General features: G+C 42.7%; 2 protein-coding genes across 5 annotated transcripts in view; one reads left to right on the top strand and one right to left on the bottom strand.

Moving 5' to 3' along the window:
- dlgap2a (discs, large (Drosophila) homolog-associated protein 2a) overlaps positions 1–203 on the bottom strand; it is a 322,064-nt gene extending 321,861 nt beyond the window's left edge. For both annotated transcript variants that reach the window (XM_047821943.1, XM_047821941.1), the window contains exon 1: positions 51–203. In XM_047821943.1, coding sequence (XP_047677899.1) covers positions 51–68 — 18 coding nt within the window. In that variant the 5' untranslated portion in view covers positions 69–203. The remainder of the gene's footprint in view (positions 1–50) is intronic.
- A 117-nt stretch (positions 204–320) lies between these two features.
- LOC113661180 (glutamate-rich protein 1) lies at positions 321–16,181 on the top strand. 3 transcript variants are annotated; one of them, XM_027175175.2, is made up of 6 exons: positions 321–411; positions 2,925–3,059; positions 3,147–3,287; positions 9,610–9,990; positions 12,342–12,536; positions 14,727–16,181. In XM_027175175.2, the coding sequence occupies exons 1-6, from the start codon at positions 336–338 to the stop codon at positions 14,810–14,812; spliced, it is 1,014 nt and encodes a 337-aa protein (XP_027030976.2). In that variant the 5' UTR covers positions 321–335; the 3' UTR covers positions 14,813–16,181. The 3 variants fall into 3 exon arrangements, with proteins under 3 accessions (XP_027030976.2, XP_027030978.2, XP_027030977.2); XM_027175177.2 differs by lacking the exon at positions 321–411 and adding an exon at positions 412–753; XM_027175176.2 differs by lacking the exon at positions 321–411 and adding an exon at positions 2,518–2,590.
- Positions 16,182–23,125: the final 6,944 nt, after the last annotated feature.

Below are 23,125 nucleotides of genomic sequence, written 5' to 3'. Positions count from 1 at the left end.
GAGAGAGAGAGAGAGAGAGAGAGAGAGAGAGATGCAAGCTGCACACCAACCTTTTTCAGTGCTGACATTATAGGTGATCCAGTATATTTCCCCGTTGCTTCCCCCTTTTACTCACATACTGAAGACGTGGAGAAGTTTGCACAGGCAGCGTGCAGGCGCGCGTCCCCGTGCGCGTGCTCGGTTGATCCTGAGGCGCGCACACACTGGTCCTGATGCTGAGCAGCCTCAGCTTTCAAAGCACGCGTGTCGCCCCTCCCTCTCCCTCCTCTTCCCCATCCCTCTTCCTCCTCTTTTTTCTTTTTTTTTTTTACTTCGCAACTGTCCAATCACATTTCATGAGGCGGGATTTTCCACAAAGAAGGGCGGAACAAATATGTTCCGTGCGTATTGTCACACAGCGCCGCCATCTTGGTAAGGTCGCTAGCAGCTAGCGCTGTGTGCGCAGTGATATGAACTACGTTCTTTGATTACGAGAAAAATTAAGTTTATACTTTTCGAAATAGAATAATACGCACTTAAATTATGTCACAATGCAACCCTTAAATGCAAGCCATAGCCAGTTTTTAACCACCGGTTAGCTAAACCTAGCTAGCTGGCTAAGCTAACTAAACCTAGCTAGCTGGCTAAGCTAACTAAACCTAGCTAGCGGCAGTGTTTGAGTTTTGTAGCTTTAATGAGGGGAAACTAACTGTAGACTAACTGTCTGAGGAGAAGAACAAACCCAAACAGTCAACATGTCGCTCAGAAAAGAAGGTAAGCTGAGGTAACATCGCTAATTCGTTTGATTGTGCTGAAATATGACCGTTGATGCTGCGCGTGCAGTGCCAGGTGTGCTAGGCATAAATAGGTATGTGCGCGTGCAGTGCCAGGCATAACTAGGTATGTGCGCGTGCAGTGCCAGGCATAAACATGTATGTGCAGTGCCAGGTGTACTAGTCATGAATAGGTATGTGCGCGTGCCCTCACTCCATTAATCTAACGCAACACCTGTGTATCAGTCAAACTATAAAACCAATTCCATAAACTCTTTAGATATGGTTTTATTTTAAGGCTTTACAAATAATATGTTTTGAAGCCACAGATCTTTCTATCGCTTCACCGTAATTACCTTTGGTGCTTGGACCCCTAAATATAGTAACATGGATCAAATGGGATGTTGTTTTAATCAGTTCCATCAAAATGGATGAGTAGTTATCATCCAGTGTTACAGGATATTTATTAAAGTCCAGTTTTAACCGTAATCTTTGGGAAGATGTGAATAATTGAGCTCAAGCTATCGAGATGGACACATCCATAATATCACAGTGTAGTTTGGGTTCTAAGCTCTGAAAAGGGGACGGATCTGCATGGACATGTATGTGACTCGTGTCATCATCGTGAATAAAACCACTTGGAGATCATCACACTGTATTTGAACTGCTGCTGAGTCTGTCAGATTTTTACCCTGGGTTTCATCAGTGAACAAAAATAACTGGTGCCTCTTTGCCCACCCCACCCCCCAGGACTTGTACGATACAATAACTAGAACCTGGGCAGGAAACATCACCACTGACCCTTTGCACCCTGGACACAACCTCTCTCTAATCTAAACTACCAGACACGGGAACCGTTTCTTTCCTCAGACAATCACCCTGATTAACAACTCACCATCATTATATTCCCTGCTTCATATCTGTAAGTTCTGCATTATCAGGACTGTCAGTCATTACATCATTTGTGTATGTTACACACACTATTGCTGCTGTATATCGTACAAAAAGCATAAAATTACACATTATTGTTATTTACACTACCGTGCACGTCTCACACTTTAGTGGCGTGACATACAGATAAATACGGTGACCCATACTCAGAATTCGTTCTCTGCATTTAACCCACACACAGCAGTGAACACACACACAAACACCGTAAACACACACCCAGAGCAGTGGGGAGCCATTCATGCTGCGGCGCCCGGGGAGCAGTTGGGGGGTTTGGTGCCTTGCTCAAGGGCACCTCAGTCGTGGTATTGCCGGCCCAAGACTCGAACCCACAACCTTAGGGTTAGGAGTCAAACTCTATAACCATTAGGCCACGACTTACCCCTTTATGTCCACAACTGATCAGTCATTTATTCTGTATTCATATTTAATACTTATAATGTCTGTATTGTCTTGTATAGTATAGTGTTATTTATGTCTGTATTGTCTTGTATAGTACAGTGTTATTTATGTCTGTATTGTCTTGTATAGTACAGTGTTATTTATGTCTGTATTGTCTTGTATAGTACAGTGTTATTTATGTCTGTATTGTCTTGTATAGTACAGTGTTATTTATGTCTGCTGTACTTTTGAGAGTCACAAACAGCTGGAACCAATTTTCTTGTGTGTGTCAACATCAACACACTTGGCCAATAAATTCTGATTCTGGTTCTGATTTGAAGACTTCAGCAGGACATAATTAGTGTTGAGTCAGTATTGTTCCTCAGGAGCTCTTAATTCCACTGGATTATAATCTGTTGTAGAAAGGACATCATTTACATTGACATTATTTCCTGTCTAGTGTCACTAACTGAGGATGAGGTTCACTTCTGAGTCTGGTTCCTCTCAAGGTTTCTTCCTCATATCATCTCAGGGAGTTTTTCCTCATCACCGTCACCTCATTAGGGAGAGATGTTAGAGATAAATAAATACTACTTTAATTTTTAACTTTTACACGTTTACATTTTTATCCTGTTTCTATACTTCTGTAAAGCTGCTTTGAGACGATGTCCGTTGTTAAAAGTGCTATACAAATAAATTGAATTGAATTAAACTAAAGATAAACTCTAAAAGGGAGAATCTGCACCGCAATTCCTATAAATTATTAATATTAAAATACACATCATTTAAGGTGGATATTTCCTTTCAATGTCTGCTGATTTACTGATTTCTCTACTGTGTCAGTATTTCAGGCGAAAGTCCTGCAGAGACTCTACCCTGCTACGCCAAAGGTAGAAAAAGTCCCAGAGACTCCTGTCCATCATCCCCAAGCCACTAAATGCTTGAAAGGTTTTCAACTGAAGCCAAGCAAAGTGTCTGGTAAGGCTACACATTATACTCTTATCCTCCGGTAATTAATATTTTGTGGGTGTTTACTCTTTCTAGCTCACGTTTTGATCTATACAGGTCATGCAGGATTGTCTGCTGTATCAGGCAGGAAGGTGTACACCGTCCTCCCTCCACCTAAAGACTACATTCCTGCCAGTGGAGATGGATTGGGGTCGCTCTCTGATGCACAAGCTGTCAATAATGCAGATGAGATGCCGGGTAAGAGTGTGTGAATGTAGTGCAATCCACACACACACACACACACACACAATCCCTCCAAGCAGAAGAGCCGTCACTGGGATTATACTCTTAACTGCAATAGCATTACACACTAAAATTATTCTTCAGTGGTACTGACAGGAACCGAGGCTATGCCATCTTCATTAAGACTTACAGGCACAGAGGCCACACCTCCTCCTGTTAGACCGACAGCCACAGAGGCCACACCTCCTCCTGTTAGACTGACGGGCACAGAGGCCACACCACCTCCTGTTAGACTGACGGGCACAGAGGCCACACCTCCTCCTGTTAGACTGACTGCCACAGAGGCCACACCTCCTCCTGTTAGACCGACAGCCACAGAGGCCACACCTCCTCCTGTTAGACTGACGGGCACAGAGGCCACACCTCCTCCTGTTAGACTGACAGCCACAGAGGCCACACCTCCTCCTGTTAGACTGACAGGCACAGAGGCCACACCTCCTCCTGTTAGACTGACAGGCACAGAGGCCACACCTCCTCCTGTTAGACTGACAGGCACAGAGGCCACACCTCCTCCTGTTAGACTGACAGGAACAGAGGCACACCTCCTTCTGTTAGACTGACAGGAACAGAGGCCACACCTCCTCCTGTTAGACTGACAGGCACAGAGGCCACACCTCCTCCTGTTAGACTGACAGGCACAGAGGCCACACCTCCTCCTGTTAGACTGACAGGCACAGAGGCCACACCTCCTCCTGTTAGACTGACAGGCACAGAGGCCACACCTCCTCCTGTTGGACTGACAGGCACAGAGGCCACACCTCTTCCTGTTAGACTGACAGGCACAGAGGCCACACCTCCTCCTGTTAGACTGACAGGCACAGAGGCCACACCTCCTCCTGTTAGACTGACAGGCACAGAGGCCACACCTCCTCCTGTTGGACTGACAGGCACAGAGGCCACACCTCCTCCTGTTAGACTGACAGGCACAGAGGCCACACCTCCTGTTAGACTGACAGGCACAGAGGCCACACCTCCTCCTGTTAGACTGACAGGCACAGAGGCCACACCTCCTCCTGTTAGACTGACAGGCACAGAGGCCACACCTCCTCCTGTTAGACTGACAGGCACAGAGGCCACACCTCCTCCTGTTAGACTGACAGGCACAGAGGCCACACCTCTTCCTGTTAGACTGACAGGCACAGAGGCCACACCTCCTCCTGTTAGACTGACAGGCACAGAGGCCACACCTCCTCCTGTTAGACTGACAGGAACAGAGGCCACACCTCCTCCTGTTAGACTGACAGGCACAGAGGCCACACCTCCTGTTAGACTGACAGGCACAGAGGCCACACCTCCTCCTGTTAGACTGACAGCCACAGAGACAGGCACACTCTTATCATCACATAAGGAGATGCTTTTAAGGAGAATTTTAAAAACTCTGCACAATTAACTGCGATGTGGAGTCTGATTTCATCTTATCCCTTTTTAATGGCAGTAAATGAACAAACATTCTTGTTCACCGGAGCAGATGATTGGCCTGTAAACAAACCCTCGTGATGAGCACCACACACACACACATTAGTAGTGTTGATACCGATGTCCGAGTACTGCAGCGCTGTTCAGCCTCGCTAACATGGAACACGACTCTCAATCGCGTCCTTAACCTCACAAATTAATTTATTACATTTTCAGCTTTATTAGCGTTCAAATATTGTCAAGAAACATTAAATACTGAAAATAAACCCCAAGGTTAGGACGACGCCTTGTGAGATATAGCTGCATAAACAGTAGCTGCTATAATCTGTCCACAGAAGAAGACTCGAAAGTCTCAACACTTCATCACGGATATACTTCATAGTGTTTATCGATTTTATTTTAGGTCAGAGGCTAATAGAGTTACGCGAGGTATGAAATCGACCCCAAGCGATAGCACAAAACTTTCTCTGGTTCAGACTCAAAAGCAAACGGTCTAATACGTGTTAAAGCACCCCGAGAGGATTAAGATGTTTTCGATTAACTCCGATGCCACTCGGCTCCATCAGCCTCTGGATTCACAAGGCAATTAATAACTAGATCCTTCTGATTCCTCGCTAAAGAAAGAGAGACACCGTTCTCAGCCGGATGGCCCGCTTTTCCCAGGAACCGATCCTAATTTGTATCCGTATTCAACGTACTTCATCAGACGATATTATAATTAAAATACCGGTGGCTGAGAAGCAATAATCTTCCCACCATCCATTTCTTAAATACCCTAACTAATCGTTTTCCTGTGCTTCAGAAACCTTATCGCACTTATTAGGGGATTTTTCGGTTGTGGCAACCTTAAACAGTTCAGAAATGGTTCGTGCGGTAATCACAGACACGAAAGAGACGCAGTGGGACGCCGAACACGACGGGAAAAAGTCGATTAAAAAGGAGAATTCTGATTTACGTGTAAAAAGAATGGGTCACAGGAGATTTTACTCATTCACAGCAGATGATCACGGCTTCAAAAAGATGATGAGATCTCTAAGATTAACGAGTCGTTATTTAAAGCGGCCGCACGCCGGATTTATCCAATCGGGGTTGTTGATGCGTGAATATGCAAATGAGAAGAAGGTTACAGCAGGGTTTAGGAACGTACAGTGTGACACAAGGGTAGATTCTGAAGAGCCAGGATTCAGTGTTAAAGTAGGGGTCTCTGTTGTTTGAAAGCCAATGTTGACATATAAAATCACCAAAACAAACACGCCCCTAACCCAATCGGGTCCCACCCCTGTATCGATAGCTCCGCCCACACATACGTATGTAACCCAGGCGACTAACGGAAAGAAACGTGTCTTTATCATAGCTGAAGGGAAGAACAATACGATTGTAGATAAACAAACAAGCAAAAAAGACACACAAGCATAATCATGTAAAGGACAAAGGCATATATTAGTTCTGTGTAACAAAGCAAAACCAACGTTACTCACCTATCGAGAAGGAAAAAAGCGCCTCGGCGTCTTAAGTAAAGTCGGCCACATATTCACAGGTCGGAGTTTCCCGAGTCGATAACTCCTGAGCTAAACGCTGTTACTACACAAAACGCGGTTGTAGCTGCCTCTCTACATCACTACGATAGAAAAGAGGTGTTATTTGTGTAGTAACAGCGTTTAGCTCAGGAGTTATTGACTCGGGAAACTCCAACCTGTGAATATGTGGCCGACTTCCTGCTCCTTCAGTTCTCTCCAGCGCTGGAAAGCTGATCCTATATTAACACGTCCTACTTCTTGCCTTAGGATATTTCATGACCGCACCGCTACGACAAGAAAGGTGACCACTGACAATGTTCTCTTTTTTCCAGCTAAGGCAGGACTATATGGTGACGTTTCACTGACGGTAGAAGGACGAGGGGTGTGTAGTGGTTAGTTTTGTTCACTCCAACTTGGTGAACTTGTATAAACCCTTCAGTTGGAAAAATCTATATATACAGTATATTGTTCACTAATGCAGCTCAGTATGATCTCAAGCACTGACCAACACACTCATATGAGGTTTCCCTTTACTGGAACTAAGGGTTGGTGCGTTTCAGTGCTATTATACCCCTTTCCCACCGAGGCAGTTTGAGTCCAGGTTCGTAAGGAGCCTAATTTAGAACCAGTTCTTTCTTTTACGACCGCCAAAGTTCCGGCTCTGAACCAGGAAAAGTGGTTCTTAAGTAGCACCAAAACGTTGCTGGTCTAGACTGTGGGCGGGGCTACTGTTAGATAAGTATACTAATGTTTAATAAACTTTTACTTTACCACGATATGATCAGTTATCAGCACACATGATAGTAGGTAGCTACATGCTAAGGCTAACTTTTTTCTGTGTTAATGATAAAATAACGTTATGTACTTATGTACTTTCTCGATCACAACCTCCGTTTATACAGATTACACGGAGCTGCACGTACACGTTTTATTCGCCGCGTTTGGGTGTTAATGTAGGTTCACAAAGCCATGAGCATTAACAGTAAAGCAACATCCGCCATCGTTGTTGTTGTGTTTGTGTTTGTCGCTGCTGAGCTAACGTTGCTGTGTAACGTGACACGTATACAGTGACGTCACACTCGGCTCTGTGATGCTCTCTAGCCGACCGAAAGGCAAACCGGTTCTTAGAAGGTTCTCCAGTGGTGCAACTTTGCACCAGCACCAGCATGAGCTCTGAACCAGGACTCGGTTCTTTTTGGTGGAAAAGGGGCACTAGTGGTCTCCATTTTCTGTGGATATGTGAACACAACAAATGAATCCAGATCCTTATAACATTGTTTCATTCATATATATATATATATATATATATATATATATATATATATATATATATATATATATATATATATATATATATATATATATATATATATAGCATTGATATATTTAGCATCGATGAGATCTTGGTCCACTTGTCCATCACGACTCTTTCACCGTATTTTAATAGTAACTCTTTTAAGTATCATGTCCAGTTTAGTTGTACAGCTAACAGTCAGGTCTGATTTCAATCCAATACCTCAGGAATAGTTAGACATATTTCATTTTCCTCATCTGCACCAACTTATCATGTATCATCGTGTTTATTACCTACCCTTGATGAGAAGTTCCCTGATTAGTCAGTACTGCAAGAGTGCGTTAGAAATATTTAGTCGCTGCCTACAGAGTCTAGAAAGGTCATAGAGACATTCTCCTTTCTCACAGCAGCTATTTCAGTGACCGTTATCAGGATGTAAAGGTCGTTCATTTCAAGTGTTCTTTTAAAATATTGCTTGCAGCAGCTTTAATGTGACATGAACTTCCTTTACACTGTGGAATAAGGAACTAAATGCCAGTCGCTCATATCGCTTTGAGATGGCAATAGATGAGAATAGATTCTGTTGAACTCGGGTATAGCACAATAACATCACACACACACACACACACACACACACACACACACACACTCCCATTATTCGTATCATTAAGTACTCCTCTCTTCATCTGCCGTGTCTGAACCCTCCCGCTCATTACAATGAGGTTTATGGTGAAAGGTTTTGTGATCAGTGGCTCCGAGCTCGACTCGAAGGGCACTTCAATCACAGCGAGGGTTTAAACCCTCGGACATCTATATAAAGGGAGGGAAACTCTACAGGATGTGCTGTTTTAGAAAAATAATCAACTTCACACGGCCGTTGATGATCTTTCTCTAACAGCTCGTCGACAAAGTGACGAATTTCTTCATTATTCATAACGTAAAATTAAAAATGAATCCAGATGTAATGATAAGCCAGGATGTTTTTTTGTGTGTGTGTTCAGCTAAATCGCACCATGTTTTCCAAACAGCTTTTAGTCTTTATCTGAAGGGGGAGAAAAAAAATCGGTACGTTTAGAGTCGGCTAAGCGGAGCTTGCTATTTTTTAACGGCCGTCGTCGTTTGCATTAGCGAAGCACGGGGAGTGTTTTTGAGAGCATGGACCTCTTAACACCTGCATTAACGTGTGATGTGTATTAGGACGTCACTGTCGGTATAACGACGACGCCACAAATCATCGTCCGAATCATGCACGCTTTGAACAGTTAGTGCGTCCGACCGTAATCGCAATCGTTTTGTGAGACGTAAATCAGATTAACGTGACTAGGACCGTGTCACAGATCACATACTCTTGTTCTGTTCTTAACATTTTTATATCAGGGTTAACGTGAAGTGACGTGACGTACGGCTAAGTACGGTGACCCTTACTCAGAATCCGTTCTCTGCATTTAACCCATCCAAAGTGCACACACACACACAGCAGTGAACACACACACACACCATGAACACACACCCGGTGCAGTGGGCAGCCATTTATGCTGCGGCCCCCAGGGAGCAGTTGGGGGGGGTTCGGTGCCTTGCTTCCTCAGTCGTGGTATTGCTGGCCCGAGACTCGAACCCACAACCTTAGGGTAGCCAGAGAGAAAACTTACCACGAGGTGTGTTTTGCAATCCAGACTTCTGGATTGTTGATTTTGGAAGCAGCTCATGACAGCAATCAAGATGACAGCGGAAGGTTTTTAAAGAGAAACATGGTTGTGTTTAATGAGGCTGTGCATTAAATCTCAGAACAGGAAGTTTTGGATCTTGGTTGTCGCTTTAGTTCCCCGTGGGCAAATATCTGCTCTCAGCAGACTGTAATAAGATTTAGCAAGCCGTTAAGATTTCCTTTGCAAAAAAAAAAGGGGGGCATGAGTAATTAGACGAAAGAAGGATAATTAGATGTTGATGTATGTATCCTGTGCCCCGAGTACCTTCTCCCTAATGTTATCTGGACGGGAACCTGTGACACCCATCTACTTGTACACATCTGACACACCATTGCTTTGTCCAGTTGATCTTCCAGGATCAGAAGACCGCAGCGACGCCGAAGACGACCGTGCAAGCGAGAGGAGGAAGCGAAGGAGGAAGAAAAAATCAGGTACAATCTCTGATGGGAACCGACCTACCGCCCCTGCTGATGCCGCTGACGACAAAGAAGATGATGCCAAGGAGAGAAATGCAGGGAAAGCAGAGGGCTCGGAAGGTCTCAGCAAAAACAAGAGGAGGAAGATGAAGAGGAAGAGGCACAAAGAGAAGCTGCTCGCGCTCGGCCTCCTGCCCCGATCCATGGCCCTCGAGTTCACTTACAAAAAGGATGAGGAGGATGAAGAAAAGAAGGTGGAAGAGGTCGTGGACTTTCTTCGGTCTACAAGAGATCTCTATTTCTCAGATCGTAAGTTTCTAACGAGTATAAAACTGTTGGGTTCATGCAAAATATGTATCTGTCACACATACTCTGACTTTTTTTAACACTTAAAGTACAAGTCAGAGGGAGCACAAATGAGGAAATCCTCCCTGGTGATGTGAGGATGAAACACCGGGTCTCGTTTATCATTTTTATCGTGTGTGAAAGTTTACATATGCCAAAAGAAAGATAGTGTGTCGATCATCTGTAAAGAGCACAGCTCCTTCCTGGCACAGCTCATTTGCATGTAGTGACGCCCATTAAATTCCATAAAAGGTAAACAGCACAGACGGCTGGAAGAGCGAAGTGAACGATCAGGGGAAAACTAATTATTAATAATAATAATAATAATAATAATAATAATAATAATAAGCAAACGCTGAATCCTTCACCATTTTTATACACCAGCATTTTTGTCATAACTTAAAGATTAGGTTTATTTGTCTTAAAGGTGGGGTGCAGGATGTTCGAAAAATGCCGAGACGGGCCGACAAACAAAACGAACGTCTAGCCAATGAGCAGAAAGGGGCGTGTCTTGTCAATATGCGGCGGAGAGAGTGTTCAGTGCGCATGTGTGACATTAGCAGAAAGCGATTTTAACATTGACATGGGATGCACTTATTTCCAGGGATTTCTGAACAGCGTAACAGATATTGCGTCATCGGGAAGGCGTGGCCTATATGATAATCTAACCCTAACCATAACCATATTTTTTTTGGGTTGTTTATTTGTTTTCCAAAATAAATCTACCTGTATGACTGTTTCGTCCTTCGTAGTACGCCGGGGTTTTTTTTTTTTTTTTTTGAAAGAGGGCGTTTTCCAAGATCTCCGGAAACACGCCCACTTTACGGCGTGGTAACGAATCCCCTGGAATTTAGTGAATGCCACATTGACATGGCGGATAAAAACGAAAAGCGAAAAAAGGCTTACGATAAGGCAAGAAGTAGGACGTGTTAATATAGGATCAGCTTTCCAGCGCTGGAGAGAACTGAACGTCGTCTTCCGCGTGAAACGGAGCTAAACCTTTTACGCTACAACACACAGTACTACAAATAGACATCTGTATTACCATAGTATTACTCATTGTGTTCATTTACTGATAATAATATCCCCTCGGCCAGCCGCCCCAGCAGGTTCCGCCATAATAGTCGCCTGTTTACGTATGTATGTGTGGGGCGGAGCTTTCAGAACAGGAGTGACACCTATTTGGGTTAGGGGCGTGTTTGTTTTGGTGATTTCAAATGTCAACATTGGCTTTCAGAGATCGTGCACCGCACCTTTAAATTCTGAATTTCTGAGTAATGATGACGATCGATGCTCTTAGTTCTGGATAGTGCACTTATTAGCCTGATCTAGTGATCTAGTGGATGTGTTTTTGATCGAGACCCCAAAGCTCTCCTGTACACGGCTCTGGACCAGGGCTTACAATCAATTCTGGAAATATCATAAAAATAAGCAATTTGACCCTGACAGTATATTTCAGATCTTAAAAGTACAGCTATTCATGCAGATTATTTGCTCAGAAGTCGGGCTGTACATTAGTTTGGCTTCTAATGAGTATATTTAAATGCTTTTTTTTTTTCTACAAACGATTTTTCCCTCCGTTTCCAGCTTGATAAATGAGGTCCGTCGTGAGGAAGCAGACTTTAGAAGGAACCGTCGGCTTCTGGGTGGCACCAGATATTGGGATTATAAATCATTTGAGTACACGGGGGTAGAAGATAAAAGACAAACCGTATGATCTTATTGTGAGGTCTGGGATGAGCTCAGCAGCAGCCGGAGGAGGAGGAGGAGATGCTGAAGCTGTTACAGAAATCTCCTCATGAAGAAGCAGGAGAAGTAGCAAAGTTTGAGGTTTAGTTTTATCATTGAATAACAGTCAATATGTATTATCACGGGAGGGAAATACGAGTCCATTGTTACTGTACTCAGGTCCAGAATTCCCAGAGAAAAAACATACTTTTATGCTCCGTTTTGATCCTCTTTTTGATCTTCAAAGATCAAAGAAAGTTTAAAGATTTTTCAAAATAAAATGTTTTTTTTTTTTCATTAAAGTTAACGTTTTTTTGTTTGTTTGTTTTTTAATTAGACACGTTTGGCGTTTAGGCAGTGAAATTAGCTAGCTAGATACATTTTGTAAATTAGCTTGCTAAGTTAGCTAGCTAGTCAATTCTTTACATGATCACAGACGATGAACGCGTCAGATCTTCTCGAATACTTTACAGCGTAGATTCATTTTATAACATTCACGGAAGTCAACAGCTAATTTTATACAAGATTGTAATCACGACTCACTGGGGTTTTACCCGTTTCCTCTTTCTTCTCTCCGTCCGCCCCAGGCTCCCGCAGTGCAGGCGATCCCTCCGTCCTTCTCGGTGCAACGGAGTCACTCTTCGCTCGTCTGTCAGACAATACGTTTCCCCCCTCCGTCCTGTCCGTCCTCGTGAGGCTCAGAGCGCTACTGCGTCAGAGGGAGGTGGAGAAGTTACACACCGTGCTGCAGGAGTTCACACGAACGTCCACGCTGCCTAAAGGTGAGCGAATAAACAAATTATTCCCAAATTTAATTCTATATATAAAACTTAAACAAGTTGAATTTGATGTCAGAGACTCTTTCAGAGAAGGATTAGATCTGCCTTGTGAGAGAAGCTGAATACAAGTCATGACCTCTCAGATCATTAACCAGATCGCATGAACGAAGATCGGTGTATGTTCCGCGCAATCGGACGTGTCATTTGGCGCATTATCCCATACATTATCTTGTCATTACCGTCAGGAAATGCTCACCGCGTCATTTAGGAGTCCCTCATTCACGATCGAAGAAGATTGTTCATAATAATTTGCTTTGTTTGGTTTTTTGGGGTTTTTTTGTTTTTTTTTTTTGAGAAAATGAATGATGACGGATCTCGATGTATTGCCATAGCAGATGATGTTTAAGGTGCAGTCGGGCGTCGATCTCCACTCGCGCGGCACCGATGAAGACGCACGTTTTCCGTGACACTGCTGAGAGTCATCTGCATAAATACACAAGACATACATTTGAAGTAACCTGACAGGCATGTTTCACACCCTTCAGAATCATGTAGTCAGGAAGTCTGCTCGATGCACCTTACTGCTTAAACTGGGAAACGTTTCGAGTAGCATCTAGATTGACAAACGAATATAAGCAATTACACCCCTTTTCCACCAAAAAGAACCAGGTGCTGGTTCAGAGCTAGCACTGGTGCTGGTTCAAAGTTGGTTCCACTGGCGAACCTTATAAGAACCGGTTTGCCTTTCCACCGGTTAGAGAGCATCACAGCGCCGAGTCTGACGTCACTGTATACGTGTCACGTTACACAGCGACGTTAGCGCAGCAGCGACAAACACAAACACAACAACAATGGCGGATGTTGCTTTACTGTTAATGCTCATGGCTTTGTGAACCTACATCGGCATCCAAACGTGACGAATCCGACGTGTACGTGCGGCTCCGTGTAATCTGTATAAACGGAGGTTGTGATCGATAAAGTACATAACGCTATTTTATCATTAACACAGAAAAAAGTTAGCCTTAGCATGTAGCTACCTACTATCATGTGTGCTGATAACTGATCATATTACGGTAAAATAAAAGTGTATTAAACATTAGTATACTTAAGGTACATTATCAAACAGTAGCCCCGCCCACAGCTCCTGACGCAAGCGGTTCTTAAGTCTAGACCAGCAATGTTTTGGTGCTACTTAAGAACCACATTTCCTGGTTCAGAGCCGGTGCTTTGGCGGTCGAAACAGAAAGAACTGGTTCTAAATTAGGCTCCGAACCTGCACTCAAACTGCCTCGGTGGAAAAGGGGCACTTAGTCTACATCTTCTACACAGAACACCATAGTTCCTGGAGTGAGATGCTGAAAACCTCAAGCCTCAAACCACCAAAAACAGACAGCTGTTGGCTTTTGTTGGACACAAAGCGATTCACATATGGACGCTGTCCTCTTGCTGTCCTCCTCTGGTCAGAAGTGGATACTGATGGGCAAGATCAACAGAGAGATTCGTCTTCCTCAGAATAAAGATCCCTGATTAGTGCTAAAAGTCTGTCATTTCGTTCTACAAGACCCAAAGTGTCCCAGCTCTCGTATGCGTTTGACAATTATGTCTAATGTCCTGCTTGTTCTGTGTGGTGATTGCACGGCAGTTCAGGTCCTTCAGATGTTCTTTACAGCTCACTAATGCTTCCCAGCACACTAAGAATCAATGGACTACAGCATCTGTGCCCGAAGCTTAATTTTGGCCCTCGGAGAAAAGACCGATCAGGAGCGACCGAAGTCATAAAGTGTTCGCTTCATCAATTTCAGTGTCCTTACACACCAACATTCGGTAGAATTAACGCTGGATATACTTTATGTAAACTGCAAAGCGGACTCGAACCTTAAGTGATGGCTGAAAGTAATACACTGTTCCTCTTAACCTAATGTAGTTGATTTATTAAGTGATACATTTCTGACATCCAAACTTTGATTGTAATGTTAGCTAATGGTCTAATGGAAGCTTTTAGCTACTAGTCATGCGTTAGATGTGATTTTGTTGGTTTGAAGCCAAACCACCTTCTATTTACCATTCTCTAACCTGAAAAACTGCCACGTTACAATCCTGTGAACATCGTGCCACACTTTTGCATGCACTATGATCTGGTTAATCATAAGTTAAGTCATTTTGCTCCTCTACCTCTCTCTCTTTTCTCTTCAGATGAAACTGAAGCAACCTGCACTCTCTTCCACTACTGGATAACTGAAGTTCTTCCCATGCAAAAGGAAACGAACGCTCAACCGTGACGTGCATGCGTACGCGCTGCGGTTCTGCGGTTCGCTTTCACATCCTGAGCCGGCTCTCTCCTTGAGTATTAAGAACTTTACTGCCATCGCAGTTTAGGCATCTGATGGTTTCATGAAAAGTTGTCCAAACCAGTGGCCTTATTCCCATAAGGGCAGTAGATCTAAAATTGAGGCTGGTGAAATCTCCACATTATATTTACTTTTCAAAGCGATTTATAACCGAATCGAGACGTGACGCAACCGAGGGTTAAGACATCGGTTCCAAAAGTGGCAGCTCGGAGGTGCTGGGATTTAAAATTCCAAATGCCTTCACCATTAAGCCCACTTCCTGAAGCATAGCCAGAGGGTAGGTGAAGTTTTTAAAGACTTTATTACACTGTTGGCAATCACAACCCGTTATCATCGTTATGATAAATCGTCTGTGATTTATATGGGTTCAATAATACAAAAGCCACCAAGCTTTCAAACAGGACCTAATGTCTGAATTTCAGAAAAAGTGCCATGACTACAATAAATGTCCTAAATATCGCTCTACACATTGAAAGACCTATAGTCCAGCGCTAGGGTGCTAGGTTATACTGAATGAGCTTTGGCTTGCCTATAAAGTGGTACAGATGTAGTCCAGAATATATGATTATTAGGCATCATTCTGTTCAATGGACTAGATTCACAAGAACATTTTGACAGATTATGAGGCTAGTTTGGAAGATGTACTTTCCAAAACAGTTGCCTCTTGAAAGTTCTGTACCTTGAATGTCTGTATCTGTGTGTAAAACCACCTCTGTGAGGTTCAGCATGATTTTGAAGAAAGCCCTTGATGAGCAAAACCAAGTGACTCCATGTGTAACTGTTGCTTTACAAACGTACACGCATCGAGCCTCCGTTTTAATTTGTGTCAGTTATGGATTTAATAATAACCTTAAAACCTCTAAAACTTACCGTAAGCACATTGTTTCAAAATGATCTTTAACAATGTATAAAAGTTTGAAGGATTCTTGCCTTTATCTTTTATCTTCTCAATCCGCGAGCTCTCCCGATGTGCTACCTTAACTAGCGAGCTAAAGTTACCTCAGGATGTTCCTTCCTCGCTAGCTAAAGTCGTCACCGGGGAATATCCCTTGATATTATGTTATTTTTTGCCATTTAAAATTGCCACAGGAGGTTATTTCTTGCTAGGAGGTTATTTCTTGCCACAGGATTAAAGTGGGAACAAGCTTCTGTATCAGATTTATAAAAATTTTTAATCAAATAAGGAATGCCTCTTTATTTTATTCGTGCACTCTTTTGTCAAAATAGAAGATTTGCATTACAGTTACAATTTTTCAGCCATTGATAATTCATCACAATTAATTACAGGCATTTAAAATTCTTTTTGTATTTTCAGTATCTGCATTTCTCAGTAACATAACATGTATAGTCAAAACTCAAACTTGGTCCTATCAAAGTTAAAGAAATTCACTGAATATTTATGTGTAAACACTCGGTTAATTGCAGCTGGCCTCATTTTCCTCATAACCTTCATTGTAAGACCTTTTAAAATTTGCACATTCTGTCAATTCACCGTTCGTGCCGATTATAAGCTCTACGATACCGAGCTCATAAACATATTTCTCAATCAAAACGTCCGGTCCATTCATAATGAGTAGCCTCTGGCTTAGCCTCTTAGCAGCTAATTATCTTAGCAGCAAATGTCAACAGGCCTTCGCTACTCCCTGTCCTCACAGCATCGATGGTGACATTTAGTCTCCGACTCAGGCCTGAGCTCTCATTATCTCTATGCTGCTCACACGGTCCAGCAGGAAATGAAGGTCAAAGCAAAGACAACTTTGTCATGCAGGGGAATTATGATAAATGATTTTTCTGATTCAGGAAAAGTTTGTTGTGGCGATTTAAGAACTCCGTGCACTAAACCGTGTGAGAAGTGGAACGACTGGCCAAACATTCTCGTTTATCAAAGAATCTTGCCTCAGGTCAGATGGGAGCCAACCAATTTTTTTTTTTTGGGAGGAAGTTAGTGCATGCCCTTGAAGAATTACCTGAAAAAATAAAACCATGATGTTTCTTTTGGTGCAGTGATGAAGCGAAAATGAATAAGATGAATAAAAAATGTTACTTAGTCGATCCAACATATTTAGCATAATGCAAATCATCTTTTTAGTGATGGTCAATACCTTCGGCTGTTTTTCTCTTCTTAGTCAATAATTATCACTAATTTGATGGACAGGACTTTTTTGTTTTTTTGTCTAAGCGTGCCCAATCCTGCTTTTTGATAAAAGAATAATATAGTAATATTGAATATTGAATAATATTGAACACGTCTGCAGAAAAGTTGACCAATCCCATCTGCTGAACCAAAAGTTTTGAACAATCCCGTCCACGTCCACAGAATATTATGACTAATCCCACCACACCAGCGTCAATGATTAAACACTTCTACAGAAAAGATTAACCAATCCAATTCACTCCTGTACAAACATTAATCTATCCCACTCGTTCCTGCACAAGGATTCAACAATCCCACTAACTCCTAAAGAAAGATTAACCAATCCCCCTCATTCCTGTATACATATGGACCAATCCCCCTTGCTCTTGTAGAAAGATTAACCAATCCCACACACTTCTGTACAATGATTAACCAATCCCACTCACAACTGTACAAACATTAACCAATCCTACACACTCCTGTAGGTTTATCCAATCCCACTCACTCCTTTAGAAAGATTAACCAATCCCTCTCACTCTTGTATAAGTATTAACCAATCTCACTCCTGTATAAGGATTAACCAATTCCACTCACTCCTGTATAAGGATTAACCAATCCCTCTCACTCCTATAGAAAGATTAACAGATTAACCAATCCCACTCACTCCTGTATAAGGATTAACCAATCCCTCTCACTCCTGTATATGGATTAACCAATCCCATTCACTCCTGTAGAAAAATTAACCAATCCCACTCACTCCTGTATATGGATTAACCAATCCCATTCACTCCTGTATAAGGATTAACCAATCCCACTCACTCCTGTATAAGAATTAACCAATCCCACTCACTCCTGTATAAGAATTAACCAATCCCATTCACTCCTGTATAAGGATTAACCAATCCCACTCACTCCTGTATAAGAATTAACCAATCCCACTCACTCCTGTATAAGAATTAACCAATCCCATTCACTCCTGTATAAGGATTAACCAATCCCATTCACTCCTGTATAAGGATTAACCAATCCCATTCACTCCTGTATAAGGATTAACCAATCCCATTCACTCCTGTATAAGGATTAACCAATCCCATTCACTCCTGTATAAGGATTAACCAATCCCATTCACTCCTGTATAAGGATTAACCAATCCCACTCACTCCTGTATAAGAATTAACCAATCCCATTCACTCCTGTATAAGGATTAACCAATCCCATTCACTCCTGTATAAGGATTAACCAATCCCATTCACTCCTTTAGAAAGATTAACCAATCCCATTCACTCCTGTATAAGGATTAACCAATCCCACTCACTCCTTTAGAAAGATTAACCAATCCCACTCACTCCTGTATAAGGATTAACAGATTAACCAATCCTACACACATCTAGTGCGTCCTATGTTAATGAACATGGCCTTCCTTTGTCCTGTCCTGAGGTTCAAACCTGACTGCCCATTCCTCTTTTCCTCTTATTCATTGGACTGCAGATAGAGAAGATTCTTCTACCAAGCTTAAAAAACTGACTTGTCCATGCTTTCCACGCATGAACGAATTATGTGATGATTATCCACCGGAATATCTGAAAGAGCACGACTCTCTGGAGACTACAAGGGCATGTGGCTCTGGAACAGAACAAACAAGAGTAACTAGGTATTTAAAAAGAAAGTGACAGTGTTCTGGAAGATCTCTGTACCTTGTACCCTCATTAAATCCAACTCGCACCATGTGTCTGGTTCATTAAAGCCATCCCTTCTACATCTGCACGAGCGTTTCGGAAGTGAAACACCGGGTGCGCAGAGTGTGGTGTGTAACTACAGTCCTTATTACGAGGATCTGCGTGGGGAGAGACGGGAAAAGTTTGCATTTAGACAAGTAAACAACTGCTGAAAGATTCTTTGAGGTTAGTGATGTACAGATCTGACAGATGTGATGTACAGTAATTAAAAGAGAAATGTCTACAGCTGAATCCATACACCAAGGTAAGAAACAGACGTTGTGACAGACGTTAACAAGGTTCACTGACTTTGTGCTTTTTACCTTGTATATCCAAAGAGATAGATTGAAAACAGTTCTCAACGGCACTTGATAGAAAAGGAGCTGAATGTTCCTGGTTTCCTGGGATGTTATGACGGACACTTATGACACATTTAGCAACAGATAATCTTAGCATTTAGCTTGCCAAATAAAATGAATAGCAGAGTAGATGTAGGGTCTCTCTTCCCTCTATCATGGACACTTACACCACACGCTGCATCCGCAAAGCCGACAGCATTGTGGATGACCCCACACACCCCTCACACACACTCTTCACCCTCCTGCTGTCTGGAAAAAGGTACCGAAGCGTTCGGGCCCTCACGACCAGACTGTGTAACAGTGTCTTCCCACAAGCCATCAGACTTCTCAATAACTGAACTGAACTGAGCACAACATACACACATGCACATCATCTGTATGGACTGTACAGACCCTCACAAAACACTCACACTGACACATCAAACTGTTTACATGCTGCTTACAATCCATCAAACTGTTTACATGCTGTTTTATACACTTTTCTACTGTTTTGCACAAACTGTCCAACATTTCAGCCGTTTTGAAACATACTATACAATATTTCAGTCATTTGCTGTTTTTTGCACAATTCAATATATTATCCCAAGGACCTTCTGCTAAGAAACTGTGTTCATGCTAATGTTACTGCACGAAATATTGTTTGAACGTTCAGTATTCACATACAGTATATACACCGGTCGGTCGGCGCTGTCTCTGTTTACTGTTTATTGTCTTTTGTGTATTGTATTTTTTGTACTTTTTGTATTGTCTCATAACTTTTTGTTTTTACACTGTCTTTTGTCCTGCACTGTCTTATCTGTCTTGTTTGTACCAGGTTGTACAGTTGCACTTTATGTGGCTAAAGCCCTATTCGGACGGGATTAGTTTTACGTGGGGACGTGGAGTAATGCAATTTTACCTCAGGACGTCTGTAATATTAATTGGCCAATTCGCACGGGACAAGACATCTCAGTAAAACTAGCAGAAGTCGGAGGGGTAACTCGCTTTATGCACCACAGTAACCTCCTTGTTGTCATGTGCGTATGACGTTGCTTCCTGTTATCACATGCGCAAACAGACAACTTGGCACCTCCATGCTTGCAAAACGCGCCAAAATCTACTTTTAAACAGGAAATGATGGAATTTTACCGTACATATTTACAGCGGGTCTTTTCGGACGGGATCAGTATTACCTGAGGTAATTTTTCTGGACCTTTTTACAGAAGGTAAAAGTCGCCGTAATCTTTACTGACATTGTCCGTAATGATTACCGAGATGGCACATTCGGACGGGACTAAAATCACAGAGAAGCTCTGGTAATAATTACTTTACCCCCACGTCCTCACGTAAAACTAATCCCGTCCGAATAAGACTACTTACATGTCCTTAGCCCTGTCTTTGTTTTATGTAGCACCCTGATCCTGGAGAAACGTCTCATTTCACTGTGTACTGTAACAGCTATATATGGTTGTAATGACAATAAAAGCTTCTTGACTTGACTTGGTGGGCGTGGTGGACTAGTGGTTTAGGCGTTAGTCGAGATTCACCAATAGGAAGGATGTGAGTTTGAATCCCTTGTCCACTAAGACCGCCACTGCTGTACAGTATAAGGCCCTTAACCCTAAATTGCTCAGCTGTATAAAAACGAGATAAACAGAAAGCTAGTCACTCTGTATAAGGGTATCTGCCATATGCAATACATGTAAACGTACTGTACTGTATAACCTCCATGACTGAGGATCTTGGGGAAAAATGACATGGAAAGGAATGTGATGCAGATGACGCAACCAACCGATGACACAAAAGTAGCCCAATTCCAAATCTTAACAAAACCCTCAGATTATCCAACAATCTGGCAACTAAATCCCCAAATCCTATATAAATCTAATAATTCTCAGAACAAATCCCAAACAAATCTTAATTCAAATTCCAGCAGCTGAGATCTAATTCTCTGTCAATCCTGCAACAATCCTTAAACAATCCTCAAAAACCCTGCACCAATCCTCCAACTCTATCATCTTTATCACTTCACCACTCTCAACAATCGTGGAATATTTTAAATCATAATCCAATTAGTCTATCTGCTTACTGTTGGATTATATCCTGGTTGTACAAAACAACCACAACTGAGAGCATCATCAGAGCCTGTGTAATCATTTGGCTTGGCTCTGATAGCGACCATCCCAAGAGCATACATCATCGGCTTATGGGAAGAGCTTAGAAAGCTGCTGAGTAACAACACCCAGGAGCTGAAGAACTTTACAAATACGGGCTAATAAGAAGGGCCTTAACTGAAGAGCCTTTATGCAATTATTCTCCTCTAAATCAATTCTGAAGCAGCATATATTTAAATGTGTTCATTAGCAGTCTGGTTTAATGATGCTTCGTTGCGGGACTTGATGTCATTTGGGTACGGAAGTGTACCTTTGGTGCAGGATAATAAGATCCCTGGACAGGAAACTGATTGTTAAGTTTATTCCCTTGGCTAGGTGTTCAGTTTAGTGGTGGCGCCAATTTCTATTTTTTTCACTGACCCCAAACAACCCCTGTCGCATTCTGCCACACCTCAGAGTCTTGACCAACAAGTTACAGACCGACATCTATAGACTGCTTTGTATTTGTGTACACCATTCATTCATTTATTCATTCATTTTCTACCGCTTATCCGAACTACTCTGGTCACGGGGAGCCTGTGCCTATCTCAGGTGTCATCGGGCATCGAGGCAGGATACACCCTGGACGGAGTGCCAACCCATCGCAGGGCACACACACACACTCTCATTCACTCACTCACTCACACACTCAGGACAATTTTCCAGAGATGCCAATCAACCTACCATGCATGTCTTTGGACCGGGGGAGGAAACCGGAGTACCCGGAGGAAACCCCCGAGGCACGGGGAGAACATGCAAACTCCACACACACAAGGCGGAGGTGGGAATCGAACCCCCGACCCTGGAGGTGTGAGGCGAACGTGCTAACCACTAAGCCACCGTTCCCCATCATGAACACTTCAAAGGAAAAAACCTAAAGGATAATCCAGGACAGAATTCAACAACTGATTTCCCCTCTTCCCTTGTGTGTGTGTGTGTGTGTGTGTGTGTGTGTGTGTGTGTGTGTGTGTGTGTGTGTGAGTGTGTGGTGAAGTCCGGCTTGTGCAAGCTTTACTGGCAGATTTCAGCTCTCAGCATAACTGATAAGAACATTTTTATTTTCTGCTAAGAACATTCTCAAAATTCCCATCGCTACTGTCTCTTATCGGTCTCTTATAACCCTGACACGAGAATATTAAAACCCAAAGGTAGAACCTCCTAGCTACATGTATTAATATCCAGAGGTCCGGCGTCAGAGCCGGAGGTTTAGTCTGGGCAAAGCAGAGACCAACATCGAGGAAGAGGAATTAATAACAGAGAACAGAGGACCTCAGGCTTTGGTACTGTAGATTAAAACCCTTCGGTGAGGGCTGTGGTCATGTGCATATATTATCCCAATAAGAAAAGGATGAATGAGCAGAATGCCAAGCAGATTTAAGGGGTATATTCAACACTATACCACATTACATCACAGCGTTGTTGAATTCTCCATTCTGATTGGTCAGAAAGTGTTGATTCATTATCTACACCATCTTCGCCTTGTGGAGATTTGGTGGCTTGGTGGGTAGCTCCGGTGCTGGAGGTTCAAGTCCCTTCTCAGCATGTGTGTGTGGAATTGCATGTCCATGTTCTCTCATGCTTTGGTGGTTTACAGTTCAGCGCAAACACGACAAACATTGTGCAGATGTTGTTTATGCTGCTCCATCGTGAGGCCCAACCACAAGCACCGTCTACAACTACATGTTCTCGTCAGAGATGTTGATTTAGATGTTTAGAAGCCTCTCTATTGTCCACCAGACAATATATTTGAGTTATAGGAGACACACTGATACTCTGTCTTAATATGATCAGCGAGTCAGCCATTTTGGGATAGATCTCTCCATCTCTCTCCATCCAAAATCTATCCATCCAGTGCACTGGAGCATTCGCTCCCTGATATAAAAACATCCCACAATGAACTGCAA

The sequence above is a fragment of the Tachysurus fulvidraco genome, chromosome 12, assembly GCF_022655615.1.
Source record: "Tachysurus fulvidraco isolate hzauxx_2018 chromosome 12, HZAU_PFXX_2.0, whole genome shotgun sequence".
NCBI classification, from domain to species: domain Eukaryota; kingdom Metazoa; phylum Chordata; class Actinopteri; order Siluriformes; family Bagridae; genus Tachysurus; species Tachysurus fulvidraco.
The sequence above is the reverse complement of the archived record's forward strand: the minus strand, read 5'-3'. Positions and strand labels throughout refer to the sequence as shown.

Excerpts from the sequence above, each read along its gene's own strand:
- LOC113661180 (XM_027175175.2), top strand. The coding sequence starts at position 336 with ATGAGGCGGGATTTTCCACAAAGAAGGGCGGAACAAATATGTTCCGTG. Across the intron at positions 412-2,924 it reads CACACAGCGCCGCCATCTTG|TATTTCAGGCGAAAGTCCTG; the intron begins GTAAGGTCGCTA and ends CTACTGTGTCAG. Across the intron at positions 12,537-14,726 it reads AACGTCCACGCTGCCTAAAG|ATGAAACTGAAGCAACCTGC; the intron begins GTGAGCGAATAA and ends TTTTCTCTTCAG.